Here is a 24,265-nt window from a genome sequence, read left to right as displayed (position 1 = left end):
GATTTATAAGAATAAAGTGTAGGCACTTTTCATGTGCTAGACATGCATGCGCACGTTCATCTAAGGTCAGCCAGTCTAAGGAGCCAAGGCCTGCCTGGGCCCTAATCCAGGGTGGAGGTGTGACAAAGTCCCCAGATAAGTGACTCGTGCCAGAAATTCAAAATGTTGTGGATCCTTTAACCCTCAAAGTGAGGGGGAGGGGACACCAAACCCAACTCAAAGGTGCTGATTCTTGGGACATTTGAGAAGGCGTAAGCCCAGGATTAGTGTTGGCTATGAGGCAGACTGGCCTTGTATATCAAAAATACATATATAAACAAATCAAACCCCAATATTTTTTATTTTAAAGGCTTGCGGCTCTGACCAAACAAAAATCTGACTTTTCACCCACATTGCATGTGCCAAAACACGCTGTTCAAAGTTGAGCTACTGCGTACTCAACTATGCAAGAGGAAGTTATAAGCATCTGTATGAAACAGGAACTCTCTCTCTCAGTGCATGGGTTGAAGGAGTGTGTGATTAGTGTTTTTTCTACAATTTCAGTTCCAATTTTTTGCTAACTTTGCCATTTTTAGATCATTTTTGAGTCAGGGCTTTTGTAAGATGGTAGAGATGATGTCTGTGGGCTGACACGTGACCTCACATGGCTCAGGTTACCTATAGACCTACTGACTGACTAGATATACTTATAGATATGTGGACTTTTCCGGCCCAACATTACTGGAACAAGAAGGTTCATGTCATAAAGGAGACCTCATCAAATCCCTCTGGGTAATGCCCATGACTTCAACTGGGGAGTGCTTCATTCTGATTTGCCGGAGATGTAGTCTCCATATTGCCTTCAAGTTGGGAGCAATCTGACCCTCCCTCTAACCGCTATTTGGCTGAAACATCAGTCTATCAAGTGGCATTGAGAGTGAGAATAGATTCATAGACTCTAGGACTGGAAGGGACCTCGAGAGGTCATCGAGTCCAGTCCCCTGCCCTCATGGCAGGACCAAATACTGTCTAGACCATCCCTTTAACCCACCTTTCCATCAGGAACACGACTGTAACCCTCGAAGCTGAGGGCTCCAGACACCGTCACCAAGGGACGTTTATGTTCCTCCAGCCGCCAGTAGCTGAGCCAATGCAGCTGTGGGCATAGCAGGATGTAGAGCACAGTACAAGCAGACAGAATCCCGTATTGCTTTTGAGGCTGATGGCTAAAGAAAACTCCCTCTTGCTAAATTATTACACAAAGCTTACAGAGAAATGTTTTTTCCCACAACCCGCAAATTTGATTAATTTGATATTACTTTGAATCTTTGAATCGGATTTGTTTATATGGACTTTATTTTATGCTTTCGTTTCATTAATAACATGTATAAAATTGGTAACCTGGGTGTTTTGGCTTGGTCTTCCCCAGACATCAGGCCGCTGGACCTGGGATAGATCAAAAAGACAATTGCATGACCCAGCTAGTGGTCCACACAACCTTTTTGTAGTCCTCCCATAACTAGTGGCCAGACAGGAACACTGCTAGATTTGAAAGAAAGTTGACGGACTTAGTGATAATTTATTTGAATACGTAACATGGGTTCCAGAATCTTTGGCATGGATACCAACCTTAAAGCTGACCCACTCATCCAACTACCAAGGTGTTTATCTGAGTGCCAGACATCCTGGAGGTCCCTCCATCACTAGCTGGCACTTGTTCTGAAAACTGCTGGCTGGTCAGGATTTAAAACAAAAACATAAAGCTGGAGACGGAGCTTTGCCAGAACTAGAGTTCCTGTCTCCTTGGCTTATGCTCAGCTGACTGGCTCCTACAGTCACGCACAGCTGCTCCTGGCTGAAATGCACGTAGATCTGCATTTTGCTGATGAAACCAGACTAGGAGTAGAGATTTTACATGGTGTGTGGGATCAGAAAGGTGTTTGGTTTTAAATCGTAGGTGGAAGGGCCTCACTGTTTTTACACTTAATTTTTACCCTTCATCTGTGCCAGGCCCCTCTCTGCTTGCGCCAGTAGCATTCACTGCGAGCAGGGCCAGCTCCAGGCACCAACCAAGGAAGCAGGTGCTTGGGGCGGCCAATATCGAGGGGCGGCACTCCTGCTGCTACTGGGGCGGCACGTCCGGGTCTTCGGCGGCGGGTCCCTCAGTCCCTCTCGGAGCGAAGGACCTGACGCCGAATTGCCACTGAAGAATGGAGCTGCACGATCGCACTGCCAGGGCTTTTTTTTTTTTCCGCTTGGGGCGGTTGACTGCGAGCAGCACTTCAGAGATCACCGCTTGTACCCTCTGCCATTTGCTCTCCTCCTCAAGCAGCAGCCCCCGTTCACTGGCATCAGCCACCCCTAGCAGGTGGTGGTAGTTGGCATGTATGCCTCTGTGTGTGTTTTTTCCCATGTGCCGTGCCAGCTGAGTGCTGATCGCCAGCCCAGCAGACCTTGATAGCATTACTCAGAAAGACCACAGATTCGGTTCGATGGTGAAGGCTCGGCCAGGTTTATTGCTAACGAAGCATGGGTCTAGCGCCCTGGCTCAGTGGTTACAGGTACGCTAACACACGTATGCCCGTCACAACAGATCAGCTCAATCAGCACCGACTTTCTGCTGCCCTCTAGGCCAGACAAAGGCGCCCCCTCCTGTGATTTCTCTTTTATATGTTAATACAAACAGTGACATATGACACCTCTGACACGGTTACTTACCAACCCTACACCTTGTACCTGCTGGCTCAAACAAAACATCCCCATTCATAATTCTGTCCTCCCATCCTTGTCTTACTTGGGGTCAGTGTGTTTCTATACCATTTTCCAGGAACGTGTCCATACCATAACTTTATGTTGGGTAGCAAAGAGTCCTGTGGCACCTTATAGGCTAACAGATGTATTGGAGCATGAGCTTTCGTGGGTGAATACCCACTTTGTCGGATGCAACTGACGAAGTGGATATTCACCCATGAAAGCTCATGCTGCAAAACGTCTGTTAGTCTATAAGGTGCCACAGGACTCTTTGCGGCTTTTACAGATCCAGACTAACATGGCTACCCCCCCGATAGTTTATGTTGGGTGTACTTGTACTAGTCTTGTAGAATGTGTTTATATGAATACCTAGTGCCTAGGACTTCTTAGGACTGCCTGTGTTTTAGCAATGCCAGGCCTCTTTTTGCCAAGTTCATGTACCGGACAGCGAACGTGTAAACAGGCATTTGCTTTATGTCAGGACCTGACTTTTGCTTATAGCCTGGCTATTGCTGACTTCGGTTCAGGCCTTGAATTCCAGGCTCTCTTCTTTTACAACAAGAGCATAACCCCTTAAGGCCATTTCTGCCTCCAGCAAGCTGCAAACCTATTTGTTCCGTTCTAATCTCCTTTCTACCTTATGTCTTTGTGATTTCCCTACATGCCGGCCCTGTGCTCATTGCTAGAAGGGCAAATCCGATAGCATTGCTTCAGCGTTGGTTAATTCAGAGGAGCCTCTTCATCATCCCTCCAGTTTCCTATGGGGGGTCCTCAGGGCTCTGTCCTTGGCCCCCTCCTCTTCTTCCTCTGTACCAGTGGTTCTCAACCAGGGGTCCGTGTACCCCAGGGGGGTCTCAGAGGTCTTCCAGGGGGAACATCAACTCATCTAGATATTTGCCTAGTTTAACAGGCTACGTAAAACACACTAGTGAAGTCTGTACAAACTAAAATTTCATAGACAATGACTTGTTTATACTGCTCTATATACTATACACTGAAATGTAAGTACAGTATTTCTATTCCAATTGATTTATTTTATGGTGGTGATGAGAAGGGAAGCAATTGTTTAGCAATAGTGGGCTGGGACACTTCTGGAGTTTTATGTCTGATTTTGTACATTTTTAAGTGAGGTGAAACTTGGGGGTACACAAGACAAATCAGATTCTTGACAGGGATACAATAGTCTGCAAAGGTTGAGCGCCACTGCTCCGCACCCTTGTCGCTGGGGGATCTTGTTTGCAAGCAGAACTTCACTTACCGTCTGAGGGTGATGACCCACAGATCTGCCTACCCACTCTGGGCTGGTCTCGTTGTGGCCCAAGGCCCCCTTGATGCCGGCAGAGGGGTACAGAAGGGTTACAGGGATCCTCTGGGTCTGATGTTTACATACTAGTCTGCCAAAGAAGGTAATAGAAAGTCTCTGATGAAAGCAGGTGTCTCACTGGTCCATAGATTCTGAGTTTTTCTTTTCCCCAGGGGTGCTCCACCTCCGCTCTGCCCTGGGGCCCCCGCTCCTATTTCACCCTCTCCCCCAAGGCCCCACTCTCACTCCACCGCTTCCCACCCCCGCCCTGCCCCCTCCCTGTGACCCCATCCACTTGCTGCTCTCTGTCCTCCCCCAGGCCCCTCCCTCCACTGCCAAACAGCTATTTGGTGGCACCTCCAATCAGCTAATGGGGTGCGCCGCCAAACAGCTAATTGGGGGTGCCACCAAACAGGTGTGGCTGGTGGGTGCAGAGCACCCCTCTATTTTTTTTCTGTAGCGTTCCAGTCCCAGAGCACCCACAGAGTCAGCGCCTATGCACCGGTCAGCAGAATCATTGTGTGATGTGTGTGTGGAATATCTGTGAAGAGTAATACCTAATGCCCTACTTGTATCGCGAGACGATCTTCAAATAATTGCAGCTGAGTTGTGGACAAGACGTGGAAAATCGTAGAAAAGTAATAAGGGACCTGTATTAATTGTGGTAATTTGGACAAGCCAGAGAAGCCCTGTTTGTTTAAGAAAAAGGTGCTGGAATAGTATAAACACTCAAGTATTATGCTATGCCTGCTAACTTTTTTTTATATCAGACATTTTGCTGCCATATTCCAGCCATTAAGGTGCGGGGCTGACAGCCAGACCCCCACCTGCTGTCTGCTCAGGTAAATGGCGGTTCTGCTGCACTAACGGGGGCATAAAGTGTGTGTTGCAAACCTCAACCTGTGTGCAATATTGTGGACTGTGCAAAGTAAACTCATGAAAATCAAAACTGTGATGGAAGCCTAATATTGCGGGATCTGCAATTTCTGCAGTATTGCAAATTAAGTAGGGCCTTAAGTTATATCTATATGCTAAAAATTATTCCCTACAGGTCTGTGAATTAAGGCAGGTCACCAAAAGGTGATCCACACACTCGTCTCAGGCAGCGAGGCAGAGGGGTGTATTGCACTCGGGCTGGTCACATGCAAATTGAGTACAGTATTGAATGGTTCACAAAGGCCCCACATTTACATCCTGAGCAAAACGTTAATCAATAGATTGTGGGGGCTGCAGGAAAAAGCAAACAAGTGTGATCCTGGTTAGGAGAAAGAATGAACTTTTGAAACGATAACTGCTGTGCAGCCCCCAGGTATTCCTTCCATCCCGGAGGCCAAGCTTCCGGCAGGCTTGATCTTTATGAGAAGGGAGCTCACCCAAAATGGTTGAAAACACCGGGAAAAGGTCTTGGGGTAAGCTATCCTGTAGGGGCCAGGGGAATGCCTTGCGAGTAAAGTTTAGGCTCTAAAAAGTGTGTTATGGTTTGTTTCCAAAAGTCTTACTTTCTATCACTTGACTCTGTTCTTTGTTAATAAACTTATTCTTGTTTTCACTATAAATACATGTGAGTGCTGTGTGGTAAGCAGCGTGAATTGAATCAGTGGGCGTGTGCCGTTCCTTTGGGAGGAGAGGCTCCAAGAGATCTGTGAGTGTTCAGTGGAACAGGCTGGGTGCTCCGGAGGACTCAGGGGTTGGCATGGGCCTATTGTTGATCTGTACCGAGCCGGGGGTGGGAGCGCACCTGGGAGGCAGTGCTTGCATTCCCAGAGGCTGGTGGAGAAGGGGCAGGGCATGGGCAGGTCCTAGGAGAAAGGGTGGGGTGGGGCAGGGGTGTTTGGTTTTGTGTGATTAGGAAGTTGGCAACCCTAACTCAGACCCATAACCTGGGCACTCTACCTTCGACTCAGCCCTCTCTGTACATCCTGACATTCAGGATGCGTCTAAAACTTGCCAATTCTTCCTGCATCACATCTTTAAGATTTGGCCTTTCCTTGTCATCCACCCCACTTGAGCTCCCGTGCAGGTCCACATCATCCTGCTTTTCAGCCACTGCACCCTCCTCTTCTCCGGCCTGGATTAACCCCATCCTGCCCCCTGCCCATGCATTCAGAATGGGCAGCGAAGATCGCTTTTCTGGCTTGCCCCCCACCCCCTTTCACTGCATCACCCCTCTCTCTGCAGCCCTGCTCCGGCTCCCCTTCTCCACCCATCAAACACAAGTGACTTGTCTTCACTCTCAAGGACCTGCCTCTCCTCTCCTTTATTACTGACAGCAGAGACCATCACAGTTACGTGTCCGCACAGCGCCGTGGGGCCATGCTCCGTGACTAGGCTCCCGGAGCACTGTCAGAACACAGCTCATAACTAACTGCCTCCCTGTCCCCTACGTATCACCCACAGGCAAAAGGGAAGTGGTTTCCTCTTGGTAGCGGTGGGCTGAGACTCATGCCAGGCTTCCAGGGGAAGTGGGGATTTCACTGTGTGTTGCTAGTGTAGTTGACAAAGAAGCAGCTTGCAGAGCTCTGGCAAGAAGGTTAAGGTGACAGTGATTTGGGGAACTGAAAGCAGTAACGGAGTGCAGCCACCACACCTCTGTAACAAAACCAGGGTCAACAGGCTTGGCGTGCCAGCGTTCCAAAGGTTTGCTCTCTGCAGAGGAACGCGTCCAACTCTAAGGGGTTCTTACCCCTCGCTGGCTGCTGCAGAGTCTTCCCAGCCCTCACTGACTTGTCCTTGCCTGGCAGAGGATGCTGAAGAGCAATGTTAGGAAGCAGCTGATCGCAGCAGGTGACATGCAGACATAGGTTGCCATTTAAAAAGAATGCTCCGTGTCTGCCAATAGTTACCACTGGTGCTCTGAGACACTGCACTCTACCATTAGAACAGACCTCTGTGGAAATAAGTGGCAAATGCTGACATTTTAAATGGCAGGGGAGTTATTTGCCCTGAGTTAAAATTCACGTGAAAGGTTTTGTTCCCTGTCCCCCCATCCCTGAACATTCCCCACATCAGAACACCGGACTTTGTATTCACTTCAGTTGTAGGTTTCACCTTGGCAGCTTGCTAACCTAGAAGTATGCTTTAGATCTTTTGTTCTTTGAAGTGTTTTCCTTCTGTCACGAGCTCTATCACAGCCCAGGGAGGCAGATCACATCCAGGAGTCCAAGGAAGAACTGAAAAATCATCCAGAAGTCATCACCCCATCAAGAGGCTTGGAGCAAGTGGAACCAAAGCTAGGGGAGTCCAAGATACACAGAGAGCGTTTGCACCAAAGGGTGCACGTAGCTCCACCTGTGAGTGCTAGGATGGGAACTTGGGGGAGTTCAGTATCACTGTCTAGGGGTACGTCTTCACTACCCCCCGTATCTGCGGGTAGAAATCGATTTCTCGGGGATCGATATATCGCGTCTCATCTAGACGCGATATATCGATACCCGAACGCGCTCATGTCGACTCCGTAACTCCACCAACACGAACGGCGGTAGCGGAGTCGACATGGGGAGCCGCGGACGTCGATCCCGCGCCGTGAGGATGGTAAGTAATTCGATATCAGATACGCAACTTCAGCTACGTGAATAACATAGCTGAAGTCGAAGTATCTTATATCGATTTTCCCCCATAGTGTAGACCTGCCCTAGGAAGCCCATGGCAAAAGGCTGGAAGAGCAGAAACTAGATCCTGTTTAGATGGAGGATTTAATCCAATTTATACCAATGTAAATCCAGAGTAACTGTAGAGAACATATTAAATATCTTATCGAGACCGGGTTTGTCTTGACCAAGATTTAAAAGGTGTATTTAGAAGGTTTCTGTTACCCCACTCTAACGCTACCCTGCCCTGTCTGTGCTAGAATGATGCGCTAGTTGATCAAGGTGCAGTCCAAATATCCTCTTAACATCAACTTGACCAGCTAACCAGTGTTAAAGGCCATGCTAGAGCGACACAGCGATTTCTACACACGCACCCTTTATCCTAGTCAAGATCAACCCTATGAGAACTGAAAGGATCATGCTGATAATAGTTACAACTAGATTACACTAGATCCTCTGTCTATGGGACCTATATGGCCCTCAATACTGTACTATATGAGCACTTCACAATCATTAGTGTATTCGTCCTGCCAGCCTTAGTGCACGGACCCGGGGGTGGCTGATAATCCCACAGTGCCACTAGGAGGCCATGCAGAGGTACAGCCAGGGAGCTGTGAAGAGTAGGTGCTGCAGGAAGTACCGCCCATGAGACCCAGAGTGACAGTACACTGTGGCCCTCTGATTGGCCAACTCTCCCTACTTAACCTCAGGGATTGCCCCAGAAGGTTGTCTGGGCAGCCACACAGACCTTGGCCTGCTGAGACGCCAGACTTCGCCTCATCCTCTGGTCTCTGACTTCAGCCTGACTCCTGCCTCTCGATTCTAACCTGGTATTACCTCTGATCTCCAGTCTCGGACCCCAGCCACCAACCCTGACACTTATTTATGGGACTTGACCTTGCGATTCCTCCAACTCCAGCCTGGCAACTCCTGTCCCCGGTGGGCAGACCTCAGCCCAGCTGTGACTGCTAGGCAAGACTGCCTATGCCCTGGTCCCCTACTCTCACAGTGGTATGGCAAAGTGCCATTATCCTCATTTTACTGATCAGGAACTGAGAATATAGTTACTAGACAAATGCTACGTTTCAGTGACTTCGACTGCAGTAACACAAATATGCTTTGTTTTCTGGGAACAGGAAGACCTTGTACCAGCTGGTTTCCGGATCTTTTTTAAGTGATTTTGGAAAGTCTCCCTCGTAAGAGATTTCAGGCACACAGGTCTTCTTGATTTTCAGACACATGATTCACGAATCACCATCTTACATTTTTCTGCTCCCTGAAAGACGCGGAAGAGTTAAAAATTATGACATGAAGATTTAGCTGGTGCAAAGAACAATTTTATTATTTGTTTGTTAAAGCAGTTTAAGTGCTGCATTACTGCACAGGAACTGAAGGGGGCTTTAGGAAACAGACACCAATTTGCAGACTACAATCAAATCCTGTTTACATAGTACTGTGCCATAAGGCATTGACTAAGTAATAAGTGTATTAAGCTAAACAGAAACAAGTTCTCTGTTCCAGAATAAGGATGTCTCTACATGCCATTATTCAGTTATTGTGCTTTAAATTTGCACCCTACCTTAATCCATTTAACGTTTGAGCACAGACAAGCCCTAAAGCTTGAATGATTAAAGTTTACAGTAAAGAGAAAAAACAATGTTTAATCCCATCTCTTGTATGGGATTAAAATGGGTAACTCTAGTCATGTCAAAGAGCTGTTGGAGCCTTGTGGCAGCTCAGAGGCTTGTTGTATTTAGATTTGGCTACAGCTCTGGGCACACAGATCACAGATTCCTTATTGTTAGACCCAGAGACTGGGGTGAAGAAGAATTTAATTCTAAACTTAATTGTATGTGTTCAAAATTGTAGCTTTTCCCTCTCCATTAACTCTACCAATTTAGGAAGTCTAGCAGATGTTAAGGTCTGTAGCATCGTTTTGGAGACAGTGGCATGAAGGCAGCTGCCAGAATCCCTCTTTACAGATGATCATCAGGACTCCCACAACACAGGGAGTTATACACCTTGAAGTTCATGGCCACCAGTGAATAGACAGGCCATCAAGAATAGGAGAGGGTAGAGAAATAAGCGAGGCATCATGTTTCATGGCTAAACACACTCACATGGCTGCCTCAGCCAGAAGTGTGCAAACAGGTGCAGGGCTTCTGTGGCTCAGCACCTATGGAAATCTAGACATCCGTAGTGGATAGAGCCCCAGCAGATCAGACCCACCTATGCCTTTTTCACAATTATAGTTAAAATGAGAGAGAGAGAGAGAGAGAGAGAGAGAGAGAGAGAGAGAGAGAGGCACCCACACACAATGGTTAGATCCAGATATCAGAGCTGCAGTCTCCACCAGGGTAGCGGATCTCATGAGCAAGGACGGGTCCATCAGGTTCTTTCCCAAAATCTACTAGGAAGTTTTTATTCACCTTCAGTCCACCTTTCTCAGTGTCCACATCAACCTGCAGCATGACAGAGCCTTCCCTGAACAAGAAACAAGAAAGCAGATGTTGGGGGGGGAAGGGGGAGAAAAGAGACTGTGTCCTGGTTTAAGAGATTCTTACACTTTGTTCTTCTCTTCCAGATTTTCTAGTTAACCAAAAGGTCTTTTAGACAGAGTGGAGATGAGCCCCCAGCTTCAATGTTTGGGCACACCAGTATTCAGGGGTGTTTGGAACCAAAAAAATTGTTTTGGTTTGAGACTCAGACGGTACTGCCCACTGTGACAGGCCAAGGCTTCAGGTTCATTATAGTGCAGGTTCACTGCACTACACTGAACCGCCCAACAGAGGCCTGGGGGTCACACTCAGAAACGTTCTGTGGAGAGTCACACTGCTCCACTGAAAACCTTGACGCAGAGCTGCCAATGAACCGGAGGTGACTACAACTAGATGTGCAGTTATACATTAACTGCAAGTGACAGGCAAGCCACACCACGCCCTCATGTGGTCATGTGGAAAACCATCAGCTTTATGTAATAAAAATGTATTTGCGGGTGCTCTGAAGGTTTCCTGTAGGCTAGGTCATCTTCAGAATACTAGCATCTAATGAATTCTTCCACACCCCCACCATTAGAGGAGTGATTTCAATATCAGACATTGTTAAATTCTGCAGCTGCTCAGAGGCTGTTGTGCCTGTTAAGTGTGGGCTGATTCTTACTGGTGTGTGAAACGCTGATATGGGTTAGTAGTGTGCAATGAGCTAATAAAGCCAGTCCTTCTGCACACATCCATAGGCCCTTGGAGATAGTGCAAAAACCACCCACTTCCGCTGCGGGGCTCATGAAAATGGACTTCTGCTGCAGGCACAGCTGCCTATGGCTGGCCCTGGGATTTCCCATCCAAGAAAGGTTTCTTACTTGACAAGGTCTGGGTAAAATTGCTTGTCCCATCCACTGTAGAGGGAAGTGGAGACATATAATCTCTTGCCATCCAAACTCAGCTGGATCATCTGCGGTCCACCTTGCACCCTCTTCCCCTGGTGTTACAGGAAAACAAGACCTGGGTTTATAAGCTGCTAGTGGCACCACAAGGAAAGAAAAATGCAACAGGAAGGAGTACAGCAGCATGGCAGGTTCTGCTCCTGGGTACTGGCTGGTGAGTCTTGCCCACATGCTCAGGGTTTAGCTGATCGCCATATTTGGGGTCGGGAAGGAATTTTCCTCCAGGGAAGATTGGCAGAGGCCCTGGAGGTTTTTTGCCTTCCTCTGCAGCATGGGGCACAGGTCACTTGCTGGAGGATTCTCTGCACCTTGAGGTCTTTAAACCACAATTTGAGGACTTCAGTAACTCAGACATAGGTTAGGGGTTTGTTACAGGAGTGGGTGGGTGAGATTCTGTGGCCTGCGTTGTGCAGGAGGTCAGACTAGATGACCATAATGGTCCCTTCTGACCTTAAGTCTATGAGTACATCTGACAACCAGCATTGCTGAATGCATGGGGTGGTGAACCCCTCCATTTGGGCAAGGGGCAGTTCTAACCAAGACTGACTGCTTGCTTGATACAGGTTCCTGGCTAACCTGTGCCCACACAGACTGGGTTATGCCAGAAAGGGCCTGATTCCACAGCATCTACTCAGCCAAGTCCTATTGTACTTGGATGGGAGTTTTGCCTCAGTAAGATGTGCAGAATCTGGCACTCATATAGGAGCTGGCATGCACCAAGAGACAGCTGCCAATAGAGAAGTATTAATGGAGCAGTGGGGAAAATACCTAGCATTGCTCACCTTGATCACAAAAGGCTCTGGCTGACAGTTCAGCTCTTGGTCTTCCACCACAACGATTGGCCCATCTCTTGGAATCTTGCCTCCCAGGAACACCTGTAAGCAAAGATGTCACAAAGATGTCAGGGTGTCCGTGTATGAAAGGAACATGGCCATGAGGGTATGGAATTGACCATCTAACCCCTATGCAAAAGAAAACAGTCCTTTTTTCTCCTAAAGAGATGGGATTCCCCAGCTTCGCAACCTAGTAATGGAAGCCTTTATGACTCTGACTTACCTGTCCCACCAGTTTGGGCTTCCGAGTGTTGGAAATATCATACTGACGAATGTCTCCATGGAGCCAGTTGCTGAAATACAGGAACCTGTCATCCAGTGAGATCAGGATGTCGGTAATGAGACCTTGGAGAGGGCAGTCAGAGGTGGAGTCAGGAAACACACAGAGAGCAGCAGACAATGACAAGGCTCATATGGCCACAGATCCGTCTTTGTTAGAACCCCAGTCCTAGAGCATCAGCGCTGACCCACATCATACAAATCTTGTTCAGATTTGAAACCCAGGCCCAAAGCAAAAGATGGTCTCAGCCATATCATTATATTCACTCTGTTTCCTCTCCAGGTCTCTTTTCGGCCCTCATTAATTACCAGGATTCCAGCCAGGATCAACCCACTCCCTGGAGAACACAACTATTGTGAGTTCCTGTTAAAAGACATAGAGACTCCCACATTCTTTCTAGAGACCACTGTCAGTCAATCTTCAAGCAGCCAACCTGGGAGGAAGAGCCAAACCCTGTCGCCTGCATGGTAGTTCACAAGCAGGGCTGAGCAGAAGCCACTCTTCAACCTAGAACGTTCCCGATCAGCAGCTGGTGACAGAATATAGCACACTACATATGGGCCCAGACCAGAGGTACTATGTTGGAGAATCCAAACCCAACCTGTTCCAGGATCAGCATGTTTAAGCTGCTTTGGGAAGGAATAGGACGCCTTGTGCTACTCTGAATAAAACCTTCAGGCCAAGACAAAAATGATGCAACCAGTTTGTCATGGACAAGAGAGTTGGGCCCAGCCTCATCTGTGACTGACTGGCTCCCTTTCCATCTGATCCTGGTCAGCTAGAGATCATGTGGCTGTTTAATTACTGTGCCCAGCTGGGAGTGGGTCCTGGGTTGCCTACAAAGAGTGAGAGCTCTGCTAGGGAGAGAAGCTGCAGAAGGGTTCTTGGCTGCTCTGGGAGGTGCTGGAGAAAAGTAACTTCCAGATAAATGGCCTGGAGGAGGGCTGAAGAAGGACAAGAGGAGATGGCCTCCAGTAGTTCGTCCTGAAGCAGGAGGGACAGAGAGAAAAAAGGGGAAAACCCCTGGGAGCTGTAGCCCAGGATGGGCTGAGGAATGGTTTTGTTTTGAGGTTTTGCTTAAGTTTTATGTAAGGAGAATCAAATTGTGCCTGGAAAAGACTCAATGTGGCAGTGAGTCCTTCATGGGCTGGGGAGACATGCCGGCAGCGTACTGCTCCCAGCTGCTCCTTTCAGCCACAATTTCCACCATTGGAGGCGGGGCAGGGAGAGAAAACTGCAAGAGGTGATGTTATGGTCATTAAATTGGAGAGGTGGGAGAATCGGAGGCATGGATTTAAAGGAAAGGGTCCAACTGGAAAATGGGCTCTCCCCTGACCAACCAATGACTGGGATCTCAATTGAGAGGCCCTCAAGTCCCTTTGGATGCAGAAATGGGTCTCTCAAATACAGGGACCATTTGGCATTCACCAGCCCATAAATCTGCTCCAGGGGAACCAGCTACTTGAGGGAGAATGTGATAACTATTGTGTAAGGGTGATGAAAAGAGGCAGATACATGGTGTCACAGGTGCTGACATTCCAAAGTGCCAGGGGGCGCTCAACCCCCGGCTCTGCCCCAGGTCCCGCCCCCCACTCCACCTCTTCCCCCAAGATCCCACCCTAGCCCTGCCTCTTCTCACCCCTTCCCACCCCCTCCCGCTAGCGTGCTGTGTCCTCACTCCTCCCTCTACCCCCCACAGCCTCCAGCATGCTGTGAAACAGCTGACTGCGGCATGTGGGAGGCACAGGGAAGGAAGGGGAGGCGCTGATCTGTGGGGCCAGCCAGTGGGCAGGAGGTGCTGGGGGAGTGCTGATAGGGGGGCTACCAGTGGGTGCTGAGCACCCATCATTTTTTTGCCCCATGGGTGCTCCAGTCCCAGAGCATCCATGGAGTCAGTGCCTATGCTTGGTATCCAAAGGGCACTGCAAAAGAATCTTCCATAGGAAGAGACACTGGCCACCTCCTTAGAGCGTCAGTCAAGATGAGCCAGATTCCCACTCATAACACACATTGGGAGATCTTAATACAAATAGGTATGCAATTGGCAATTCTAAGCCATTCCCTCTTCAGAAGGACACTTGCATCTCTTTGAAGGTATGCCAAAGTCCTTGTATAACTGATAAGCTCCTCCATATGTTTCATGCAAAAAGCGTTTGTCATTCAATGACAAGATGCTCAGCCCAGCTGCAGAGCATGAGGAGGAAAAATTTTGAAATGTGCTTACACTAACCTGGCATGTCAGGAAAAAGCCAACCGTTCACCTTCTTGCTGGGGACTTGAACCACCTTCTCCGCTGCCCAATTTCCATTCTGTACAAGAGTAAACATAATATTCCCTTGCGGTAAGTCAGCAAGAACCCAATTATACATGACAGAGGCAGAATAAGCATGTGCTGGTGTGTACCTAGCATATACAAAGGTACTGCAAATAAACGTTAACAATTGATGTGAATAGTAAATAGGTGACTAGTTAGAAACACAGAGTTAATGATTATATATCTGTCAATACTAAAAATAGAATCATTGTTCATTGGACCTCAACAATAGCCTAGGTTTTGGAGCATAGCCATGGAGTTATGTCTACACTACAGATGCTACGGTGGTATAGCTACAGCACTGCAACTGTGCTGCTGCACTGTAGACACTGTAGTTAATCACTTCACTCCTCTGAGAGGCAGTGGCTAGGTTGATGGAAGAATCAGTTGACCTAGCCGTGTCTACACCAGGGCTTAGGTCAACTTAAAACTAAGTCTCTCAGAGGTCTGAATGTTTCACATCCTATACAATGTAGCTAAGTCAACCTAACTGTTAGGTATAGGCCAGGGACAGGGGGATATATACATGATGGGTTAGGAGGCTTTGTGCAGTCTATGGAACTGGGGCTATATCTCCCCAACATAAGGCTTGCAGAAGCCTTTAGCACAGGCCATAAAGAACATAGCAGGGAAAATACAGTAGCCACTGGGCAGTTAGTTCACCACAAAGAGCCTAGATAATTATACACGCATATAGAAAAAACAGTTTAATTCCATTTAAGCTGTTCTCTAGATCCATCTTAAGACGTAAAATGAATGTCCCTTATATGAACTCCATCCTGTATTTAGCTGTGACACAGTACTTTTCCCAGACCTGAAGAAGAATTCTGGGTAAGCTTGAAAACGTGTCTCTTCCACCAACAGAAGTTGTTCCAGTACAAGATATTACCTCACCCAGCTTGTCACCTCAAATTAACTCCACGAACAAGAACACTATTGTAAGAACATGTTGTTTGGCAAGACCTCTCCAAGCCACCCAGTTCTCAAGAGCCAAAGAGTTAATTTTAAAGTGGCTAGTGGTTGAGGGCACATTATTTCACATGGAGATATTGACTCTTGTTGGGTTCTCAGTATAGCAAGTTTGGGATTTATTAACTATCTTTTAGTTTCCAAATGCCCACTGGCATGTAAAGGCTGTGGCAGGGCTCAGTGGACACTGAGAATTTGTACAATGCAAGTGAAACTCAGCCAAAAGACAGAGAACATTAGGAGCTTGTGAGAGCTCCCAATATAAGCTGACATTGGCCTATTGATTTCCTTAGGGAACAAGTAGTATTTTCCTGGGCCTTCTAGAGCAAAGATTTGGCTCCTATCCAGGGCCTTTCTGGGAGGTGTGCTGTTTCATAGAGCCATACAGCTTGGTCAACCTGGATGCAACACAAAAAACAGATGCTGCCCAAATCTATCCTAACTGAATTCCATTGTCTAAGTGACCCATTGTCCAAGTGGCTTTCTGAAACATGCTCACGTTGAACCTTGCCTTCTGTCACACGGCAGCTGCTAGAGTGCTTACCCCCGTCTTGTAGAAGCGATGGATTGCACTACTCAGAGCACAGCCAACATATCCCTCTGCTGCATCGGGATTGTGGAGGAATCTGATTTCCAGAGGGATGGAGTCTTCCCCCAGGTCAATTGATTGAGTGAAGACATGAGTGGTCCAGTCCCACACGTTAATGTGACGGCCATAGCTCCCTGAGAGATCAAGGTAAACAAAAATAAAGTCAGGAGAGTTGATTTTAGAATTGGAGAACAACCAATTCCAAGAGTGAAGACAGACAACTAAACAATTAAATGCCTCTGGCAAGGAGAGTTATTGCAGCTGCAGCCTATACTAGACTGATACATTAGAAGCAAGAGGAAAACCCAGGACAGGACAGGCCCATTACTCAATGACGGGGAAAAAACAATAACAGAAAATGTGGAAATGGCAGAAGTGCTAAATGACTTTTTTGCTTCAGTTTTTACCAAAACTGTGGCAACTGGACATCTAACATACTGAATGCTAGTGAAAATGAAGTTAACATCAGAAGGTAAAATAGAGAAAGAACAAATTAAAAATTACTTAGACAAATTAGATGTCTTCAAGTCACCAGGGCCTGATGAAATACATCCTAGGATACTCAAGGAGCCGACTGAGGAGATAAATGAGGCATTAGCGATTATCTTCGAAAAGTCATGGAAGACGGAAGAGATTCCTGAGGACTGGAAAAGGGCAAATATAGTGCCCATCTATAAAAAGGGGAATAAGGACAACCCAGGGATTTACAGACCAGTCAGTTTAACTTCAGTACCCAAAAGATAATGGAGCAAATAATTAAGCAATCAATTTGCAAATACCTAGAAGATAATAAGGTGATAAGTAACAGTCAGCATGGATTTGTCAAGAACAAAACATGTCAAGCCAACCTAAAAGCTTTCTGTGACAGGGTAACAAGCCTTGCAAATAGGGGGGAAGTGGTAGATGTGCTATATCTTGACTTTAGTAAGGCTTTTGATACAATCTTGCATGACTGTCTCATAAACAAACTAGGGAAAATACAACTTAGATGAAGCTACTATAAGGTGGGTGCATAACTGGTTGGAAAACCGTTCCCACAGAGTAGTTATCTGTGGTTCACAGTCAAGCTGGAAGGGATATCTGTGGGGTTACATCTTCCCTATGCTGCCTTGGTGGAAAGTTACAGCAGCAGAACAACAAGAACAGAGGAGTTAGATAAAGTCGTTATGAGAAAGTTGAGAACTGCCAGAGGGAGGCAGACGCCAGGTGGCCTAGCTGGGATGGTTTCAAGGTAATAAACAAGTCCATAAATCATAAAGTGCATAAAAAAAAAAAATCAGTAAAAAAAAAAAAGGGCCATAAAAAAAAAAAGTGTAAAAAAAAAAAAAAAAGCAAGCAGCAATGTGTTGTTGGTGTGTCTGTTTGCTAATATAAAAAAATATATATAATATATAATGCATTGTAATAAATAAACAAACTGGCAATCACATTGATTGTTGGGCTCTGTCCGTGCCCGCCTAAAAGGCACCAATGCAACAGATATCAAGTCAGGTCCTGAAGAGATGGGTTCTGGGTCCAATCCTGTTCAATATCTTCATCAATGATTTAGATAATGGCATAGAGAGTACACTTATAAAGTTTGTGGATGATACCAAGCTGGGAGGGGTTTCAAATGCTTTGGAGGATAGGATTAAAATTCAAAATGATCTGGACAAACTGGAGAAATGGTCTGAAGTAAATAGAATGAAATTCAATAAGGACAAATGCAAAGTACTCCACTTAGGGAGGAACAATCAATTGCATACATACAAATTGGGAAATGACTGCCGAAGGAGGAGTAGTGTGGAAAGAGATCTGGGGATCATAGTGGATCACAAACTTAATATTGTATGAGTCAACAGTGTAACACTGTTGCAAAAAAAGCAAACATCATTCTGGGATGTATTAGCAGGACTGTTGTAAGCAAAACACAATAAAAGTAATGCTTCCGCTCTACTCTGCACTAATAAAGTTTCAACTGGATTACTGTGTCCATTTCTGGGCGCCACATTTCAGGAAAGATGTGGACAAAGTTCAGAGAAAAGCAACAAAAATAATTAAAGGTCTAGAAAGCATGATCTGTGAGAAAAGATTTAAAAAATTGGGTTTGTTTAGTCTGGAGAAGAGAAGACTGAGGGGGGACATGATAGCAGTTTTCAAGTACATAAAAGGTTGTTACTGTTAGGAGGGAGACAAATTGTTCTTGTTAACCTCTGAGGATAGGACAAGAAGCAATGGGCTTAAATTGCAGCAAGGACGGTTTAGGTTGGACATTAGGAAAAACTTCCTGTCAGGGTGGTTAAGCACTGGAATAAATTGCCTGCGGATGCTGTGGAATCTCCATCACTGGAGATTTTTAAGAGCAGAATAGACAAACATCTGTCAAGGATGGTCTAGATAATACTTAGTCCTGCCTTGAGTGCAGGGGACTGGACTAGAAGACCTCTCAAGGTCCCTTCCAGTCCTACGATTTTATGAAAGATTTCAAGGGTTTTAATAGCACAGCAAATGGACCTTTGCTCTTAACTATATAACCATGCCAAAAATCTTCACCCATTTAAAAATCGTCAGATGAGGCGTCAGGCATCAGATTGTGGGATTCTTGTCACAACACCACCTTGGCCCGTGTGGAGTAGAAAACAGAGAAAGACCAAGTTCGATGGGAGACTGGAGGACAAAGGGTCTCAATCCATTGATCCTTCAGGTCTGAACACCCCAGGTTAGCTGCATACGGGTCTTTTCAAAAGCAGTATGAGTGGCCTCCAACATTTTGGGTATGTGACTATCTTCCACGGAGGTGATAGAGAAGAACAAGATGACCTTCTGAGGGGAGGTCAGACTAAACTGAGATGCCCTTTCCACCTCACAGCTGAATTCTGACACTGAGTACAGCTCCATAGCAGCCCTTGTGGCCAGTCTAGTTCATATATGCCCAAGGTTTTGCTGAACTTCTGATGTCACCAGCTAGAACTATTAAAGAACACTAAGAGTAGGTTTGGCCTGCCTTGTTTGGGGTCAGATACATTGTGATCTTTAATGACTGGTGTAAACTAGCTCTGCAGACATCTTTACATGACAATTTTGCGTATGTACTCTGAAATCACCAGGCTTCACTGGTGACAGGAGAGTCCCTGGATGCAGTTCTTGCTTTAGTGAAAGCTGGACCAGAATGTCACCGAATTTTAAACAAACACGCCCTCACCAGTCTTTAGGTCTGCTGGGTCTAACCCATTTGCCAAGACTTTGGGGATTCCCCATTCCGTGCTCATCAGGACATTATGCCGTGGCTGGTACCAGAAGTCATAGCCAAGTGCAGGGAGGTTGGATCCTTTCTCCCAGTTCCCCTTCACCTCAAAAGTCTCTCCATCCAGCAAGATAAAGCCACCTGATGCCAAAAACAAAACAGAACAAATTGTTTGATTTTAATCACCCAGTTTAAGAGCTTAAGCAGGATAAGACACAATGCAACAGTGAACTCTTCCTCTAATAGGCTGTAGCATGTTACATGTACTCTGAGGGAAGGTGAAGAAGCTTTCTGGAAGGAGATGTTTTTTCTGTGCTTCCCATTGCAAGGGCTTTCATTAGTATTTCTAACGGTAAGCAAATTAACTCAAAGAGAATTTCCTCCCAAAGATTCAATGATGAAGTATCTTAACGTAAGTGTTCTCCTAACCAGATACGTATGCCAACTGGCCAAGCAAAGTGAGGCCCAGCACAACTCAATGGCATTTCTGTTGGCCTGTATGCGATAACTTTGGAACGGAGCATCTGATCAATTCCAAAATTTCAGGGAACGATCTAGGCATTGATGGGCCCAAGATATTGATTTGGGTGCAAATCAGAAAACAGTAAAAGCCTGATTCAGAGGAAAACCAGGGGCCCCAGACTGCCTGGTGCTGTAGGCAGAGGAATTTCTCTGCTGCTGCCAACATGTATCAGAGGCAGCTGCTTAACTTGCCTAATGAGGAAGTTGTCTGTAGACTGGACTAACAGAAATCAGAGCCTTACAAGGAGGGTTTGTAGGGGTGCAGTGGAGAAGCTGGGCCTGAGGAGGACTGGGGGAGAGTAGTGGTGACGAGGGAAGCAGGGATCTGGATGGCGGGCATGGAGCCCCTGGTAGAGGAGGAGGAAGGGAATGGGGACAGAGCTACAGAGCTCCAGACATGTAGCATTCTCTTCTAAATCAAAATGTTTCAGTTCCCTTTGTTCTGAAAAGCAATGCCAGCACATTGGGGGGATCAGCCCTATCCTAGTTAACAACTGACAGCAACCATGCAATAAGAAAGTCCTATTAATCTCAGCCTAGTACACCCATTGGCAAGCGTCCAAACTACAAACATTCACAATTGTCCCCTTGTTAGGCTCAAAGCTCTCAAGGACTAAATGCGCCCTAGATACTGAACTCCCCTATAACACTGGAGGTGGGTACTCCAAGTCAGGATTGAATCACATTGACAGGGGACTGTGTTTGTGAAATCTGCCCTCCCACGCCTCCTGCAGCACCTATTCTGTGGTAAAGTAGAGAACTTCTGGCTACAGGGCTGCTAAGCTGGCCAGCAGCTCAAAAGGATTGCAAGTTCTCAACAAGGCTTCCAGTTTTGTAGCTTGAATTTCTGTAGCAAGGATTCCTTCTCTTGAATGACTAAGGGGGATAAATACCTTTGCCATTGCCAGATGGGTCTCCCATGCTGCTGATCATGATCTCACCATTGCCCAAGCAGTGAGTTGTGTGGGGATTGGCTAAGCCACACTTCCAGAATACATCCACTGGCTCAATCATCTAAGGAGAGTTTATATGCACATAGTCAATCACTCCTTGGTCAGGCCACCCCCAGTCAAAATCAGAGTGTCAACCCCCATTCCCATCGAGAAGGGTTTCCTGCCATCTCAAAACTCTTCAAAGTTCTAGGCTGTTGGATTTTTTCCACTTGAAAACTCAACCCCTGTGTGTTCTGGGCTTGGCCAGACAGAGAGATGGAAACTATGAATAAAGCTGGGCAAAATTTTTCAACCGAAAAATTTAGTCAGCAAAAAATGCAGATTTGGTGACATCGAAACATTTCATGAATTCATGTCAACTTCACCGAACTGTTTTGGTGGTGGGGGGGAGGGGTGGACATTGAAACTATTCAGGGGAAAAAAAATTTAGATTTTTCCCATTTGATGAATTTTTGTTTCAAATTTTAAAAAAAGAAGTTTAAAAATATGCTTGAAATTTAAACAAAATGTATCATTTTGGGTTAAACAAAATGTTTTGTTCAGCCCAAAACAAATTTCCTTTTTAATTGCAAGTGAACAGAAAAATCTGACGTTTGCCCAGCTTGAACTATATAAAGAGAGAATAAACAAAATCCCACTGCTTTGCTTGCCTGAAGTTCAAAGGTGGAATTTTAATCAATTCCACTGTCACTAAGTGGTTCTCCTGAAGAACGCATACCCTGCTGCTACATAGAAAGCATGTCTCTAGTCAAAGGACAAGTTACGTGAAACCAGTGGCCCGAGTTACTCAGTATGTCTGAAAGTCAGAGCTGCCTGTGACACACTGGAGTTGTCTGTTCCCTCAATAAATCTACAGGAGAACTAGATGGAGTCTAGTTTGTCTGTGAATCAGCAAGATAGCTGTCAGCTAAATTGTGACTGCAACATCTTTATTACTGGGGATTGTATTAAAGGCAAAGAGAACACTGCCTGATTTTCAGGTGCCAGATTAAGCTGGAAGTTTTGGTACTTAGAAAAAGGAGGTAATTTTGGCGTATCGAGTGAGCTAGTTCAAAGCAGACATCATTGCTCTAGAGCAGGGGTTTTCCCCCCCCTTCATCCCCTTGTATGTACTGTTTAGTCACACTTGTTACCCAAAGAAGCAAAGTTACCCTAAACTACAAGTTGTATGTTGTGGGCACCAATTTACATCAGGTCGAGGGAGGGGGTGTTGCTCTACATATAGAACTCAAGGATTTGAGAATTTACTCTTTTTCCACAGCCAAAGAAGATTAAATTTCTTAAATATTCTAAGACTTTTGAGACTGACCAGTTCTTAAGGTTCCCCAAAAGCCCTAAAAAATTGTTCTGGATTTCCTCATTCACATTCGTAAGTGGGAAATTTTAGTTCCCACCTCCTAGGTGAGATACATCTCTTGGAGTCACCTCAGACATACCTTATGAATCCTGGGAGCCCGCATGTTTGTGCCCACATCCACCACATAAATGCGGGAAGAAATCAGACTGGGAAGAAGCAGCCGGTTCCGTTTCTTTGTGACGTCCCCAAAGCTGCTGCTGCAGGTGTTCCACCCAGAGTGATGGAGCTCGTCTCGGAGGTTGGGCATGGGCAGGCGGTGGATCACCTATGAAGTCAAAGGCATGGTTCAGATTCAGTCTGTAAGACAGGCAGTCCTAAGAAAACAGTTCTTTAGAAATACAGACATAGCATAGGAAACACGAGTGAAATTGTTGATGTTATCCAGTGAGTAGTTCTAGGCCGAGATTTTCAGAGTAGTTTAAGAATCCCTTGGTGCTCAATCCCTTAGGTGGTTTTGAAGAAAATCCCATTCTGGGTCTTTAGCACGGGAGACCAGGAGCCAGGACTCCTGAGTTCTATTCCTGGCCTCTACCTCCATCATGTGTGATATTGGGCAAATCACTCTCTGTGCATCTGTGACTGGGTGTCCATCCCACACAAGGCATGAAGAGGTTAAGGTGGCCAAATGGACCAATTAAACACTTAGGCCGCACCTGGAGGAGGAGCCAGGGAACAAGGAGGACTAATTAGAGATGAAGCTCAGCTGAAGAGGAACAGGAGGGGCTGTAGCTTAGGGTGATGGGCAGGCATGTTAGGGTGAGAGAAGGTGAGGTCACCCAGGGATAAAGCAGTAAGGGATAGGACTATGCAGACCTTGACACCTTGTTGTAGGGTCCCTGAGCTGGAACCCAGTGTAGAGGATGGGCCTTGGTTTCCCATGGGCTTGGGATCCCCTAGAAGCCACTGGAAGTGGTACTGTTAAGGGGCAGTGAAAGAAAAGAATGACAGGGACAGTGAGTCCTGAAATACTTTGAGGCACATGATTTCCCCAGAAAGGGAAAACCACAATGACCTGGCTGGAGGGCCAAAAAGATGAAGCAAGAGCAGTTGAGACCTGAGAGAGGAAGACAGAGTGACAGAGTGCAACTGCAGGAAGGGTTGTTGGCTTGGCAGAGATAATCCCCAGATGTAGCCAGAAAGAGGTGCTCTAGCGGTGAGTAGAGAGCCCTGTGACAGCATCACACGTGAATTTGGGCATCATGACGTCCTAACATTTGTTTTTTAATAGGTGTGCTATTAAATGTATCTAATATTTGGAAGGTAGAAAGACTGGCTAGCAGTTGCAAGAGACACAGATCAGTGATAGAGAGAAAAAAAATAATTGTATCTAGGCAGCAAGGGTCTGACTTTATAAGGTTTATCTGATTTCAGTTGGGACAAGTTGTGGCAAACTGACTGGAGTAATAATACTTTACACTCTGGCGGCTGGTCCTTAGTAGCATATTGTGTGCATTTAAGAAACATGGAGAGATCAGCGCTTAAGAAACTTTAAGAAACTGCATCCCTCCAGTAAGAGTCTTAGCAATAGTTATGCAAAGGAACAGTTGTGACAAGATGTCTTGTCACAGATAAACTGCCCCTCAGGTGCACTGTAATGCTAGAGATCTGAGGCTAAAATGCATTAAAGCATTTTGAGACATACAACTATCTACGGTAGTATTTTTAAATGCAGTTTAGATTACACTTTTTTTAACCATGTACCAAAAACTGTTAGAACTGTGGTTCTAAAATACAGTTTTACCAGCTAACTGAGAGCTGTAGTCTTGGCCAGGTAGATTGTGATTTCCCATTTTATGACAGAACAGATTAGTTTTATAGAGTGCCTAAAGCAGGATCAAGTTACTTACCTTCAACAAATGAGTAACTGTCAAATCCGTTGGATTCCCCAAACAAATTTGATCCTGCGGTGATTAATAATCTTGCTCAATACCTACTGACAATGGGGTTTCAGAGGGAGCTACTCAAATGCTTACTAAGCACAGAATGGCTTTGAAAGAGACCCGGAACAACAGGTAAATATTAGCTTTCAGCAATCCCTGGAAGATTCCCAAGACCAAGTTTAGAAAGAGGCTGAAAACTCAAAGCAAACACACCACTAAGCCACTAAGTTTCATATAGCTTTTATGTGAAATCATAAACCGGGCAAATCCAAGAGGAAGGTTG

At 46.1% G+C, this 24,265-nt stretch overlaps 1 protein-coding gene across 3 annotated transcripts in view; it reads right to left on the bottom strand.

Annotated features, from left to right (window-relative positions):
• Nucleotides 1–8,941: 8,941 nt before the first annotated feature.
• The window catches only part of SELENBP1 (selenium binding protein 1), a 46,538-nt gene continuing 31,214 nt past the window's right edge, over nt 8,942–24,265 (bottom strand). For all 3 annotated transcript variants that reach the window (XM_039512299.1, XM_039512298.1, XM_039512297.1), the window contains 9 exons: nt 22,182–22,367; nt 20,686–20,806; nt 19,229–19,411; nt 16,003–16,181; nt 14,406–14,484; nt 12,119–12,240; nt 11,845–11,937; nt 10,979–11,097; nt 8,942–10,104 (listed from right to left, as the gene is read on the bottom strand). In XM_039512299.1, the coding sequence (XP_039368233.1) occupies nt 9,942–10,104; nt 10,979–11,097; nt 11,845–11,937; nt 12,119–12,240; nt 14,406–14,484; nt 16,003–16,181; nt 19,229–19,411; nt 20,686–20,806; nt 22,182–22,367 (1,245 nt within the window). In that variant the 3' untranslated portion in view covers nt 8,942–9,941. The remainder of the gene's footprint in view (nt 10,105–10,978; nt 11,098–11,844; nt 11,938–12,118; nt 12,241–14,405; nt 14,485–16,002; nt 16,182–19,228; nt 19,412–20,685; nt 20,807–22,181; nt 22,368–24,265) is intronic.

The sequence above is a fragment of the Mauremys reevesii genome, linkage group 24, assembly GCF_016161935.1.
Source record: "Mauremys reevesii isolate NIE-2019 linkage group 24, ASM1616193v1, whole genome shotgun sequence".
NCBI lineage: Eukaryota > Metazoa > Chordata > Testudines > Geoemydidae > Mauremys > Mauremys reevesii.
Note: the sequence above shows the minus strand (reverse complement) of the source record. Positions and strands in the feature narration are given on the sequence as shown.